The sequence below is a fragment of the Gymnogyps californianus genome, chromosome Z (assembly GCF_018139145.2).
Source record: "Gymnogyps californianus isolate 813 chromosome Z, ASM1813914v2, whole genome shotgun sequence".
In the NCBI taxonomy this organism is placed as follows: domain Eukaryota; kingdom Metazoa; phylum Chordata; class Aves; order Accipitriformes; family Cathartidae; genus Gymnogyps; species Gymnogyps californianus.
This window is the reverse complement of record NC_059500.1, coordinates 84948705-84963907: the sequence shown is the minus strand read 5'-3', so window position 1 is coordinate 84963907 and position 15203 is coordinate 84948705. Positions and strand designations below refer to the sequence as shown.

The 15203-nt window shown below is 37.9% G+C and overlaps 1 protein-coding gene across 1 annotated transcript in view; it reads right to left on the bottom strand.

Moving 5' to 3' along the window:
- Positions 1 to 1128: 1128 nt before the first annotated feature.
- Positions 1129 to 15203, bottom strand: part of NEDD4L (NEDD4 like E3 ubiquitin protein ligase) — a 223099-nt gene continuing 209024 nt past the window's right edge. Inside the window, exons 24-31 of the mRNA XM_050912459.1 lie at positions 14976 to 15071; positions 11317 to 11390; positions 8638 to 8698; positions 8168 to 8227; positions 7498 to 7605; positions 6574 to 6670; positions 5907 to 5979; positions 1129 to 3802 (exon numbers count right to left, since the gene is read on the bottom strand). Coding sequence (XP_050768416.1) covers positions 3700 to 3802; positions 5907 to 5979; positions 6574 to 6670; positions 7498 to 7605; positions 8168 to 8227; positions 8638 to 8698; positions 11317 to 11390; positions 14976 to 15071 — 672 coding nt within the window. The 3' untranslated portion in view covers positions 1129 to 3699. The remainder of the gene's footprint in view (positions 3803 to 5906; positions 5980 to 6573; positions 6671 to 7497; positions 7606 to 8167; positions 8228 to 8637; positions 8699 to 11316; positions 11391 to 14975; positions 15072 to 15203) is intronic.

The following is a 15203-nucleotide window of genomic DNA, read 5'->3' as shown; positions in this document are numbered from 1 at the left end:
CAATATACAAGAGTGTACTGTGTTAAGAAAGGCACAATACTATGGTACAAGTCTCACTGGAGTGTTAGTTGCTTTGTGGTTCAGATGTTTTAAGTAAATGACATTTAGCTACCTTTTTTTCTCTAGAAAGATTCCTTCAAGTGGAGCTTCAGGAGCTCCAGAAGGACTCCTAGATGAAAAGTCCGGAATCCAGCTTAGGGTCTCAGTAACAGCACTACAGCTTTTGTGTTAAGAGCCCTGCAGAAGAAAATCCATTTCCTCTGCAGCTGCACACAGCTAACAATGCCATTTACTTAGCCTCATATAGTTTATTGCAAAACTGCAAGTAACTTCCTGGGCTTTTTCACAGCATAGATCATCTTAACTTCTTGGCTGATGAGGGGGCATATCTGCCCAAGGGTTTAGTCATCAACATAGCCACCAATAATAAAATCTGAGTTGCATGGGTATAGTACATTTTAGCAGGGGCTTATGTCCCTGTAACTACAGTGATGCCAAGCCTGTCAGTAACAGCCTGGTAGATCTCGCTCACAGGAAGGCTTCTGATACCCAAAATAAGCGCTTGATGCAGAAACAGGACTGGGCTGAACTGAGCAATTCCCCTCAGCTTATCCTGCAAGTAGTCTTGCTCATTTGTGAACACTGACTCTGGATTACGTATGGACCCCAACACGAAAAAGGACAGTTTCACTTCCACAGCAAAGGGAGCTTAGTGCATCTGGAAAGGCAAGACACAGTGCTGCGTCGTAATAGCATAGCTAACTCGGGAAACAAGGAGTAATGAGCTGGCTTACTGTTACGTTCACCTGGGCTGCTAGGAATCATACCTTCATGGAGTGCTGAACAAACAAAAGCTAACTCAGATAGCTGTGCGTGGTACTGCCTTGGCTCGACGGTGATGGTAGGTTTGCAATGCAGGCGAGAGCTGTGGTTGGAGTGCCCAGGGCACAAGAAGCACAAATAGCATTTATTGAGCTATTTGCATTAATCGCAAGAAAGCCAAAATAGCACAAATTTCAGCATGAGCTGTACAAGTCTATCAGGGCATTGCATGTTGGGCCTCATTGTCAATGTGCTGCACTCGAAGCTGCCACTCTAATGGCATACCTTGAGGGAGTCAAGGGCTTTCTTTAAATGTCGGACTGTTTCCTAAATATGAAAACCCCTGCTCTCAAATAAACCACAACAGTCCAAATGCACATTAATTACAATTCATACAGTGGAATTCGCCTCACTAATACCTAGTGAATGCTTTTGGAGTGTCTGTCAGTTTGTGAGGTAAGTGGATCTGAAAAGATAAAGCTAAGTAATTCTAAATTTTCTTTAAAAAAAAAAACCAAAACAACCAAAAAACCCAAACAAATCCCAACAACAAAAATTGCCCTTCTTGTTGAATATCAGTATGTAATTCTAGATAGCTGAAATTAGTAAACCTGTTTCAGAAGGTGAGGGGAGGGAAGGGACCAAAGCAAGATCACAAAATTCTTAAACACAACCTGACTTCTGGTTCTACCTCAGCTGCGCTACTCCTGGGTCACAGCCTCATCTACACATGAGATTACATTTCAGTTCCACAACCAAAAAAGTCTCAGGAGTTCTTAAGGTTCTGATAGATGGCATTGGACATGAACAGAGCCTCCAACCACACTAAAAATCTTCCAGTTAAGACAGAAAGAAAACACATTTTGGATTATGACACTTCCCTCAATGTTATCAACCAGCTGTGCTTAACATACAGAAGGTCAGTGGAAATACCTGGATTTACCACATTCTCTCCACCTTCCCACAGCTAAATGATCAGTACAGAGTTTATCTACTCGGATGCAGCCTGCTTTCTCATGTTCCTGCTCACTCATTAAATGTAAAAGGTCAGAAAGGAATGTCAGGAAACATATTAATAGAAAATGAATCTTAACCTGTGCTCAAATAATAAAATAACCTTCCTCGTGCATCTATTAGCTCTTCAAACTTTTTGCTAGCAGGCAACCGTTTGCTGAATGTTACTAGCATTAAGGCTTCTTTCTAGTCGTCTTTTCAGCTGAAGTATTACTATATTAAAGTTGCTGTGGTATGGCTGCTCATTCTCAGACACAGATTGTACTTGCCAGTGGGTGCTGGGGACGGGGTAAGGGCAGGGCTAAAAAAGCTGTTGGCAATGAGGTGAAATTTTGTTTTGGCATGCGGTGTCATCTTGCTTCATAAGCATTAAATGGGCTCTTGGGGGAAAAAAGCCTATCTATAGGTAAGTATGTGGGCAAAACTTACAAAACTGAATGTTAAATTGCCGAAGCCACACCCTCAAACCTACTCTAGTAGTATTTTAACCATTTAACTTCAGTAGATCAAATACAAATCTTTCACTTTTAATCTGTCACAAAAGTGATGCAACTCAGACATTATAGTTTAAGCATGCAACATGTCATAGGTAACAAAATTGATTAGATAGCAGTGTATATTAAATAAATCTTTGTGATTAAGTAAAAAATAAATCACAAAAACAATTGCTGAGGAACATGTCTGCAGGCTCAGCTCTACATCTGGTTTTTTTTTTTTTCTTTTATACATCAGCAGCAGCCAAATTCACAATTGATAGATATTGCACCAGAAAGACATGTGCAGTGAGAAGGAATATAATCACATTAATGTTTATGATAAAAAACAGATATGACTTCCATGTGTTACATAAAGTGCCTTTAGAGTTGGTGCAGTTAGAAACAAACAAAAAACCCATTGTTATTTAGATATCATTAGCAAATGCATACAAATAGGAGACAAAACAGATCTGTTTTCCATAGTGCCAAATGACATAGTTCCAGGTTTCATTCAAAATGCCTCCATTGCAAACAGTAAAGAGGAAAGGATAATAAAAGAATCACTATACAAAGATAATGACAGGGTTAAGCATATGTTCCTAAAATGATTAATGCCAACCCTACCCCAAAATGCTTTATAGTACATGTAAATATTACCAATAATGAGGCAATTTCTTTATTGAACATGAGATTTGGCATGCTATGTTATGATTCTCCCTTGACTTGGAACTATTCTAATATTTATACAAAAATGCAACATCCAGTCCATACTTCTGGATACAGAAAAATATTTATGTGCTCAGTGAAAAGAATTGCTCTCGATATATAGCCCACGTAGAGAAAATTTCCAACATAGCTTTCTCCTACTTCCTTTATGGTTTGGGAACACAAGGCTGAAAATGTGCTTTGAAAAAATGACACTGGCATCAAGTCTGGTATGAAATTAAGAAAAATGCTCATTTTTCCAAGTATATGATATTTAGTTGTAATGAAATAAAATCTGAAAATGTCTAAATCAATTAAAAAGTAAACATGAGTTGTAATACTATACCTGTAAAATGATTAATTCCATTCATTGTCATTAGAAATTATGTAAAATATTTATTAAGGGCTTTGCCTACAGAGGCACAACATAAATAGAGTAAGTCCTGCTGAAATGTGATCAGAGTTCATGTTAAGCAGTGGGTAATCTGCTGTGGAAACGTCAGAAAAGCCACCCACAGATTACAGTTCAAACGTCCGGATTCAGGCAACTGCACTGTCGAAGGGTTTGCTCCATGAACCAACGCTGTGCAACTGTTCTGCCATAGTCACTCGGAGTCCGTTAGGCAAATGCAAAAGTGCAAGCAGAACTTGCTTGAAGGGGGGGGAAAAAAGAGCTGACGTTTTAATCCACTCCTTCAAATCCTTGAGCATTTTCGACTGCCATAAGGAGCTTCTCTCGCAAATCTTCAAAAGATTCATAAAGAGGTAAGTCTAGGCGATTAAAGCTGAAATTTAGAAGGAAAAGAATAGTTTAATAATCCATTGAAAAATACACATAATTTTAAAGAAATAAAAAAGGTTAAATAATTTGGAGGCCTTAACAGAGAATATATCTTACTGTCCAAATGGGGGCAATCTCCACAGCGTCCTTTGCAAACCTAACTAGTGCTTGTGCTCCCCGCAGGTAGTGTCTGAAACCAACCCTGCCTGGACCAAAGTGAGTTTTCAGAAATAACTGTGTGCCTTCTTTCTTTTCAGAGCTGAAAGTGGGAATTTGTTAAAAAACACTTAGGAAAGGAAAAAAGCCAACAGACACCCCCCCCCCCCCCATTTAGTTGACTGGGAACGTTTCATCTTTGTCAAAAGGCTGGTTTCCTGAGACTCAGCAAAGATGTTCTGAATTTATAGGACAGACTCTCTACCCTCTGGGGGTCTCTGGGGGCAAAGAAGAATAAACATCCAAAAGGTCTTGAAAAGGTCCTGTAACATCTAACAGATAATTGAAATGTAAAGAGGATGGGTTGAGTTTGGAATGTGTTTAGGGTTTTGTTGTTTTTTTCTTTTTAAACAAAACTTTTTATTCTATAGAATGATTATTTTTATGGAAAGATCACCATTCTGTACTAATGTTCTAAAAATCAGTTTTCCTGTACAGCACAATTTAAGTTACCTTAAAAAAAGCCATATTCTTGATATGCAACTCAGCAAGACAAATATTTATATTGAATGCTGTCAACATTTGCAAATTCTATAAATTAAGATTAAATTAAGTCATCTTATGACCTCATATTTTCAGTGAATTGTCCAACAATTTATGGCCTTTATGTAGCATGGCTTTCTGTGGCTATCTTCTGTTACATCAGACTTTCTGTAGTTCATTATACCCACTTACTAGGATGAGGAAAAATAAAATCATGGAAAATGAGAAAGGGGAAAATGATGGTGAGAGTAAAAGCTGCCTGCAGCAGCCTGCAGTGTGGTACAGCTTAGTGAAGAGATAGCTGAAGCAGAATCACAGCACTAAGGGGGAAAAAAAAAAGCATCAACCCCTATTTGGACAAACAGTAGTCTTGCTTTTCCAACTCATGGACATCCTTCAATTTCTTAGTTTTCCACAAGGAAGGAGGAAGAGGTGATAAATCTCTAAGACAAATAAAAGAAGGCAATGAATAGTATTAGCCTTACAAGGTGAGGCACTATTTTTCCTTCCAGTATGCCCTTTTAAACTCCTGGTACCCTTTTAACAGTCTCTCTCTTGGACATTTTATTGCTTATCCTATATTTTTCAAAGCCTTCAACTGACAGAACAGAAAAGAACAGAACCTATGTTTTAACATTCATAGAAAAATACTAAAGCATAAGATGTAATTCCTCTTGCTGTTTTTCCCAATCCCGGTTTTGACAGGAACTACAAAACGGATAGCTGCTCCCATCCTGCCTTTGCCACCACTCTGCAGTATCACCCAGGAGCCACTGGAGTGCTCTGTGACTATGTATCCTTCCCTGTCATGTCTGCTTGTCTGTTTCCCGGGAAATTGTGGGGGGATTATAAAGTCTTCCTAATGTGAAAGGCACTGGGAAACCATCAGGTGTTTGGTGGAATGGACTGCAACCTCAACAGGAAGCTCAGCCGGTGAGACAGATGTGATGACAATTTGTAAGGTCTCGGGACTTGCCCCAGCAGGCACCGAGGATCCTACTCCCAGATTCAGCCCAACATTGAAGCACACAGCACACTTTCTGTGCTGTGCTTCACGTGCTCTGATCTGGATCGTGTTCCAAGTACTTTACATAAGAATCCGTTCCTGTATTTGATATGAGGAAAAGTCTTCTAGCAGAAGGGATTCAAATGACTTCCATTTTGTCAGAATGGCAGTTGGCCAGTGCTTAAAGCAATTTGCAGGCTACTATACGGCTTCAAATATGTTAGGGAACATTTGGTAGCAGTTTCTTCAAACGTAGTATAACATAAAGTGGGGAAAAGCTATCTCTGTACGATCCAGAGCTAAAATATGTTAGAGATAAGCACAGTCGTCAGTTTCCCCCGTTCTTGGCAGTATCACAATACAATACAGAAAAGCTATATAATTTTATGCTTTTATGACTTACCATGTGTGAGCTCTGGGCAGTTTATCAGGACTTCCCCATTGCTCTATTGTAAACAGCTGAGGACCATTTGAACCTGGTTGAAAACAAAAATCATATGAAATATAAATTGCTGGACACTACAGAGAGTACCTAAATATTATTTTTAACGTTAAATGTTTGCATAAATTGTAGGCTACATTTTTCAACTGGTACAAAATACCTGGTACAAACTCTCTTACTTAAAGCTACATTAAAGCAAATAGGAATGTGGTTATTTATTTCCAAGCCCAGTTAGCTTGTTAAGTTATCTAACTATCTTTGTGTAGAGTATGTGTAATGCAAAAGAAGTAAGCTCAGACATTAACATTTAAAAATTGAAGTGCTTGGTTAAACATGCATTCTCCTCTTCTTCACATGACATGAATATTATTCCTGCTGACAGCTGAAATTTTTTCTGTGGGAGCTAGGAGGGCATCTACATAACACCCATGGTATACTTCACTCCTTCTCAGTGTGCCCCCCAAATTCTCCAGTGCTCTTGGCATCCAGGAGAATTCTTACGTGGGGGTCAAAGGTTGGCTCTGACTAAATTTCAGTCGTGCCCAGGTTTCCTCGTTCATGTTCAGAGCGGTCTGTGCAGCCATTCTAGCGGTGAGCATAATCTGCAGGCAGTTGAAAGGAAGCTCACCATAAAGTTCAGCAAATCCATTCATAGGCACGCGTGACGTCCCAGTAACAAACTGCAGCAATCGAATCCGTTTTTCAGCATCCATCAGTAAAACGGCCTATTGACAAACACACACAGTCACTGCCTTTTCGCTTTCACAGCTGTAGATGTCATTGTTAAAAAACAAACAAAACCCCAGTAAATGATCTATTTGTATTAGACTGTAATAGACATGTAACTCTGAAAGCTGCGACACAGGTCACATACCAGGCTTTCTCTGATTAAATAAGGAGCATCCTTTTCCAGCTGTTACAGGGCCACAACAAGGAGACATTGCTCCGGCGGCAGCTGGGAGCTGCGCAGGCTGTTCACCTACGTGAGCTGGCTGGCCGCTGGGTAGGACCAGTAGCCTGGTCAGACAGGGAGACCGCAAAGGTTCACAGAAAATCAGGTCAGTGTCGCACTACAGCAGGGCCTCAGAGTCATGCCTTTCGGACTGACACCAGTACACGGTCTCCAGGCATACCACCCACAGTCATGAAAATGATGTAAGAAGCCCAGAAACAAAGTTTGAAGTGCATACACAAAGCTGTAAGACTCCTGTGTTTTTAAGAAAAACAGACACCCCTTTGACAAATCCATGGCTATTACGGGGAAAAAGTATTTTAGTAGTTTTTCTGGGGACATATACTTTTCATAAAGTATTTTACTTCACAAATACTGCAAGACACTTTAGATAAAACCAAAGGTCTGACTTCATATCTTGGGTCTATTTCTAGTATAGTCTCTAATGAGTACCACAGCTGTCATTTCCAACAGACACAGACATATTCTTCAGCGGTTTTCATGAAGAAAAAAGATTTCATAACGGACTCCGCAAAACTATACAGTAACTTTCATTTTCAGGAATAGTCATAGAAGCTAAATGTGGTAAAACAATATTACCTTCCAGAACCACTGGATAACGGGATGATTTGGGCAGTAACCATTTTTGTAGATTGTATGTTGTCTCCAGTCATTAACATCAACGTCGCCAAGGCCACACATAAGTAACTACATATGGGAGTAAATTGTTACAGCGTTAACTGAAGATGGTATTGTGTTATCCTGTACACTTTATCAGAAAAACAAGGTTATGCTTTCCCTCTGTTGTCTGACCTTTTAAAGAGCTAAGCAGCGCAAACATAAAGGCAACCCATAAAGGAGAGTTTGAGCTTCTCTTTGGGAGAATTCTCAAAGAATATTTCATTTTACTGGAGGAACACTGTACACAATGATGTATGTATGCTTCGTGTGACAGCATCTTTTATGGTATTTTGCTCAAAATATGACTAGTATAGGCATAATGGCATTAATTCAGTAAGCTACTCACATGCTTTTACATGCACATACTCAACCACCTCACTGAATAATTACAATTTTTTGTGCTTTTATGTGATCAATACATTTATTAATTAGGGAGAAAAATCTCATTTCCCACTATAAGCAAAGCATCGTTCTCTGCAAATTCACTTACGATGAGTAAGTGACGAATGATGAGCCTAGAACATAACGCATCTCTTTGTGATGAGCATCACTGATCTGTTGTCTCTGGACGTCAATTAAACAAACTCACCTCTAGTTCATTTTCATCAAAAATTTTAATCAGATCGATAGGAAGAAGTTCTGTGAATCCCTAAAAGAAAAGAAAGCAAAGCAAAGTTAATTTTATGTGGCATGAGAATTTTAAGTTATCTAACAGGATCTTTGGCTTCAGGGAACCTAAGTAAACGACAGAGGACAAAGAAGGGTTTTCAAAATGAAATACACAGTTGCTGAAGTACGAGTCCCTAATTTAGAATATTAATCACTAAATTATTTCAAGCTCGAATACTTTAAGCTCGAAAGAGAATGACCTTATTCTCATAAGGGAAAGATTATATATTCTTAAACAAGGTAAAACTGTAAAATCATAAACCAGAAGCATTCCAGAACTTGTGCAGTTATGCAAAGCTCCCCACTCCCTTAACACAGACACTGATGTATAAGAAGTCTGCATTAAAAAAAAGTTATTTGCGGGAAAAAAAGGCAGCTAAAGAACCTTACCTCCAAAAAAGCATTCATTTGTTTTTGAACTCTGTTTACAAACCTCCACTGGATGACCAGGCTATAGCAGATAAACAAAAACACATAAGCACACTCATTAGAAGACTGCAAACTAAGCGTTTAGAGATTTTAGCAACCCTAACAGTTTCAGTTTCTCATTTACAACTTCAGCCGTCTCCCAACCACACTGTGATGTTAAGGAAACTGAGCAGCTTTTTATTAATTGTTCGAATTTATCTTGTGTGACTGATCACATTGTTGAAAAAACCCCAGGGACTATGAACAATTTACAGTATCAGTATTTTCACTTCAGCATGCAACACAAACTCTACACATACACTTCCGTGTTTTATAGCTATGACTCTTCTACATCACCAAGAATTTTTTAATGTGACACTGTCATGTTGTCTGATATTAACCTTTCTGTTCCTATGGAGATTATTAACTCAAGGATGAACCCGGCAAAAAGGCTTGCCTGTGGACTGAAACAGCCTACAAGTTCTGTACTATGCTTTATTTCTTTCTAAATGAGGCTGTAACCCAGACCCTGGATGATGTATTTACTGTTAGTATTAGGTACCTAAATGACTAGGCATTTTATTCTTCCAGAGCTCTGAGTAATTAACAATTCCCAAGGAAATCTGCAAAATTTGAGGATAGATGTAATTACATATAACAGCCTGCCTATAAATAAATACATAGATGAATAAAAACTGCAATATCAAAGGCAAAGGCCTGTATTTCAATGCTAACCACCTACAGCGTAAATACCTCACAGGTTCCAGAATAATGCTTTAGGAAAGGAACTGGATTTCTACTGAATTAGGATTTCATTCCTAATTTGCACGAATATAGCAATTATAATTTTTTCTCACCTTTGAAGAGGCACTAATTAAAAATGCCAGCATGTATAGTTGAATTATTTTACATTCTGGTAGGCAGAAAAACTGAGGAAGCTTAAGATTAAACATAATTTAAGATCTGGCCAATTTTTGATAGCCACACTGGTACTGAAATCACGGATCTGGTCTGCGTAACTAGCGGAGAAGGATAATGGGATGACGGCCACGCCAGAGAGCGCTTTCTGGCTTGTTTTACCTTAGGCGCTTTGAGCCAGACTTTGGAGAAGCACGTTTCCTATGTGGGGATTTCAGGAAAACCAAGCAGTTAATTTAATTTACTCTATTTTTGTTCTTATATTGGCCAATGTTATGTAAACTGCATTTTCAAAGGCAGCATTACAGCACTGGATACTGTTCATTTGACCATTACTAGAAAATTCCTATTGTGATTTTCTCATAAGGCTTAAGGAAATAACATTGATTTTTAAGTAGCAGCTATTTAGTCAGTTTATCTATTTTCCTTCTTTTCTGCAATGAGTATTACATAATAAAATAATGCAAACGAAACGCCAGATTTTCTGTTAGACAATGATTCTTCATTATCTACATGATATCCCAGAAGCACTACATATGCATGAGAATGCATCATTTAGATGTTAAGACACAGAGACAAAAATAAAATTACATTTGTGACTACACCTGCAGTTTGGTGTGTTTTGGTTTGGTTTTTTTTTTCTAAAGTATAACAACTGGAATAGTTCTATCATAATGGAATTCTGAGGAAAAATGTTTGAAAAATTTTAAGTTGCATTAATCATTTCCAAATGAGAGCATACAAGTATTGACTCCAAAGTTATAAAAATACTGTGACTAGCCATGAAAGAATTATCTAGATGTAAACCTAACTCAGTTCTGCATTTTGGCCCATATATTTTCAAAGAGCTTTTCGTTTCTGCACTATGATGGAGATAAAAAATATTTATGATGTCTAATATTTTGCATCTGAAAACTGAAAAAAAAGGCATACCTGAAAGATTAAAGAGCTGACAGTGCAAATATATTACACACAAAGTAACGAAAAAAAATCATAAAAGCAGAAATTTCTTATTGTTCCGCCATTACAGCCAAATCACTGTAACACCACATTGCAAACGAGATTAACAAACAAGTACAAAGTTCTCCTCTTAGAGGAATGCTTAAACATTTACAGAGTTCCCGAGTTCTTCCCTGAATGAAGACCACAATGGGAAGCAAATACGAAGTTGATAAATTATACAGACATCCTATTTTCATTCTTTTTTCTAGATCCAGTTTAGTGTTCAGATCTGCACTCATTTGTATGCTGCGACCTAGCAGTTCATCGGGAAAAACTGTAAATGCTAGGGTGGAAATCCATCACTGCTTTGGAGATCTACAAAGCTAGGCGCTTCGGCAACAGACAGAAGCAGGCATGAAACTGGGCAAAACGGGTATGTCTACTTTAACACGGGAAGTACTGCATCCAAGAGGTGCCATTTCTTTTCACCGCGTAATTGAGATGCAGATGCCTGTCATTCAGAGCAATCCCATCCCTTCGTGAATGCTCCTCATGCCTACCCATCAAAAAAGTTTCCTATTAGGTCACAGACTCCCCTGATTAGCGTAATTCATAGAACAGTAAAGGTTAAAATTCAAACTTTCTACGGATTAAACAATGTTAACAATAAGATTTTCTTTTAAAAGGATCTCTGATGATCTAGTGTAGTACAAACTACAGTAATTGCAGTAGGATAAATTCTAAGACAAGTACAACTGTGCTTTCTTACACTCGGGATACATTCCATAAATGTATACATACTCAATGTATTCCCTTTTGTTTTCATTTGTTACCATGATTTCTGACCCATTTGGCTTCAGGTCGACTTGATATGTCTGTATTTCGAAAGAAACAAAACAAAACACAACATGACATTATTTCAGGGCACGTTTCTCACAAAATCCACTCTCCTTGAGCAGCATTGTACAAGTAGTATCAGAAAATTATTATGCTGTAATAGCTACTGAGACATCAAACATTCCACATTCAAAGATGGCATCATTAGGAACAAATTATTCTATGATCACTTATAAGACTGAATTCTCAATCATATTCATTAGCAAGTGAGCAAACCATTCCAAAGCAAACTTTTAGTCCTGAACAGCAGGTTCATTTGGGTAAAGAAAACATATATTCCATTCTAATAAGAGTAGAAAAATGCCTTCTTATTTTTCAAAATGCTTGGAAAAAAATTATTAAAATCCCCAGAGAAACTGTTTCATAAAAAGGCCAAAAACGTAAAGCAGAAAAACAGATAATGGAAATGGTTAAGCACAAATTTGCTAAGGATGGTGTCACCGTGGAGTATAAGATTGAAAAAACCAAATTCATTACAGTTCACAAGAAACTACAGCAAGTCCAAATAACGTATTTATTTCTGAAGAAAGTGATTTATCAGTAGTAATTCACAGAATTAATGCTGGGTAGGTACTCTGAAAGCTAAAAGTTGGTAGCTTTTATCAGTTAGTGCCCACAGAAAATTGCTACCACACCGTACGCTCCATAGCCGTAGCTATGAAGAAGCATTTTTCTGACTGCAGATCCTGGTGTTTACATACAACATAGGCACAAGACTGGATTAATTTCTTGTAAAGCGTGTGTGCTTGGGAGTGCTTTTCATTTGGGTAGGAGAGCAGGAAAGTCAAGTATTTTGTTGCTCGTAAGTCGTTGCTCTGTTCCAGTCACCTTGTTCCATCACTTCAAAAGCATGGTTCCAGTGGAAGCAACCCAAGACGTGACTCTGTGCACCCACATTCAACCAAGCCTTTTTTTAAAGCTGTAACTAATCTTTAATAATTAAATCAGATGTTGTGGTTGAGTAACAGTAAGACAGTAAGGTCATTAGTTAATAAATGGAGCTGTGAAAGGAGGAGGCTGGAAAGCTCTTTTCAGGACTGGATTAACACTGAATGCTTCAACAAGGAGAAAAACAGTACAATAGGTCTATTTGAATAAATATACCTATTACTGTATAGAAAAAAAAAAGATGACTATACTATTAAGGAAAAGTACTTAACAGGGAACGTACACACCTCTGAAACATTAGTTTACTCGTTCCGTAAAGACCAGAGAAGACAGTCCAGAACTAGTGAGGAAAAGGTTTGCTATACTGTCAAATTTAAGTAGGATAAAGTTATGAAGATCCCAGACGTGATGGCACAAATAGAAGTCGTCTTGGTGCTTGTTTCTTCCTGCCCACCAGAAGATACATTGTTTTTCAGAAATGAGAAATAGTATTCCAGAGCCATTAAGAACTTAGGAGAAATACAGACCTTTTCTTTCTCTGCTTTTTGAAGATCGCTCTCCATCCTTTACATGTTGAAAATATCTACTGTGTATTTCTTACTGACTTGTGAGAACTACCGAAACCAGATTTCTGGTTATTAAGTAAGGAAGGGTAATAAGAAGATAAGATTTATTAGAGGTTTCTTGTTTTTCTCTAACTCCAGAAAAGGTTTTGGTGATAAATGAAGTATAAACAAACATAGAAGCTTATAGCAATGCAAACATCTCCCTCTTACATACATAATGTCCTTGTGGAAGCAGTATCATCTCCTACGCAGGTTCCCAAGGGCACTTTTATCAACTTTCAGTGGTTTAGCAGTAGATGAGGCAAAACAAGTGCCAGTAGTGAGTCAGGGTCCCTTGACTTCTAGTAGTCCCCAGAGGGCTGGCAACGGCCAGTGGTACATGTGGAAAAAGCCAGCATAGTCAGTATTTGCCATAACTTCTGAATTGCTGGAAAGCATCCTGTATGCATTTGGACTGAAAAGATGTTTCATTCTCCAGCTACATAAATTCCTCCTCCCTATAGCATATCCTGTCCTTGTACTACTGAGTTTATTCAGGCTTTTCTTCGATAAAATTTGTCATGCCAACTTTGCATGTCACCAGCAGTATGATGGAAACAGTATTATTTTCTTCTGGAATCAGATGCATCTATTGTAAATTAAACAAAAATCAATCTTGCCGGCAGTGCCAGAATTAGCTATTTGAGGTATTAAAGAGTTTGGAGAAGAGCAGAACATATCTCCAAGTAAGCTGATTTATGCTTTGAGTCAGAGAACAAACTTCTGCCAGCAGATGTGAAAGCTGGCAGTGAAAGGCTATGAATAATTGGAAGCTAAATCGTTACAGAACAGAAGATAATGAAAATTACCAACAAACAACCCAGTGTATTACAAAAACTTTTCATCCTATGGCTTTGATGTTCTCCCTAATTTTCCACGTAACTGATAACCTTATGTTGCTTCAGGAAAAACGTAAGAAGCACTGAGAAGTGGTCAGAATGTTCTTGACAGTACATTGCGTGCATATATGTTTTGAAATTCTGAAGTCAGCTTTTAAAAAAGGCACTGTGCTGGTCCACAATACCAGTGGTACCTGGAGCCGAGATATCTAGGTCTAACAGTTAAACAAAGTGGAGACACTAAAAAAGGTCATAAAAGCCTATAAGCAAATTAATTTAAGAGACACAGGTAGGTATTATGAAGTCCCAATATTGTACAAAACCAGTATGTTTTAGTCACTGTATGTGTGCATGCATTACAAAATGGTTCAGCTCCATAGCTTGTAAATAAATTAAAAAAAAACCAATCATGGTAGGCAAGTAAGTTCCAAGCTCATGTAAATAAACTCATGATTTATTTGCCTTTAAGTCCTCAAATTAAATCTAACACATATACTTATGTACAAGACATTTATCCGCACCCAAGTTATTTCCATCCAGAAGCTGATACCCATCTCTGAAGTTTGTTTTAATAGGCTTCTCTGTAAAGACCGACTGTAAATCCAAGACAAACGGTACCATAACTGTTGTTACAGCTTCTACTGATAAAATGAGTTACGACTTTGGCTGATGAATTATATTCCCACCTACTTACTTCTCAATTGTTAAAAATGTATCTCACATTTTTCATTTGTAACGGAGAAAGTTATCCACAGATTGTGAACCTTTCTAAAACAGGCATGCTTCCTTTTGTTGTATCATCTGCCTGCGTTACATAAAAGACACTATAAACAGAGCACTTCACTGATTATAATTCTACCACTTTGTCCTTTGAGAACATCTTCAACCTATAGAAACCCGAACAGTCCCAGGCTGACACTATTTTCTAAGATGGACTGTGTAACACCTTTATTACTCCTCTTTGCAAGTATTTTACTCATCTTCAAGTACCGCTTTTCACAAAGATGTCATACTGCTCACTGACAAGAACATAATTTCCTCCTTTGGCATCCCCAGTCTTAACTCAGGAAGAAAGAGAGGTTAATATTCGTAGTCTGCCTATACTGATCATGAACAGTCAACAGTCCTGATCAAGTTCACAACCACGAGATACTGCTCAGTATTTAATTACTTTTTGGCAATAACCAATAACAAGATGGAAATACGGACTTCTGGCAGAACCTTTACATACCTGTCCAAAGTTTTCCTCATCTATGCAAAACATGAGATCCAACTCTGTAGGGTCATTTTCCAGGATCCACTTCAAAGAGTTGTAGTATTCGCTGTCCTACAGCGGATCATAATTAAACAAAGTTTGAAAATGTGAATATTGAATGTATAGTTTAACTTTAAATTGAACAAATAAAAACATCTAAAACTAGAACTCCCAAGGGACTGGAAAGACGAGAACTCATTTATT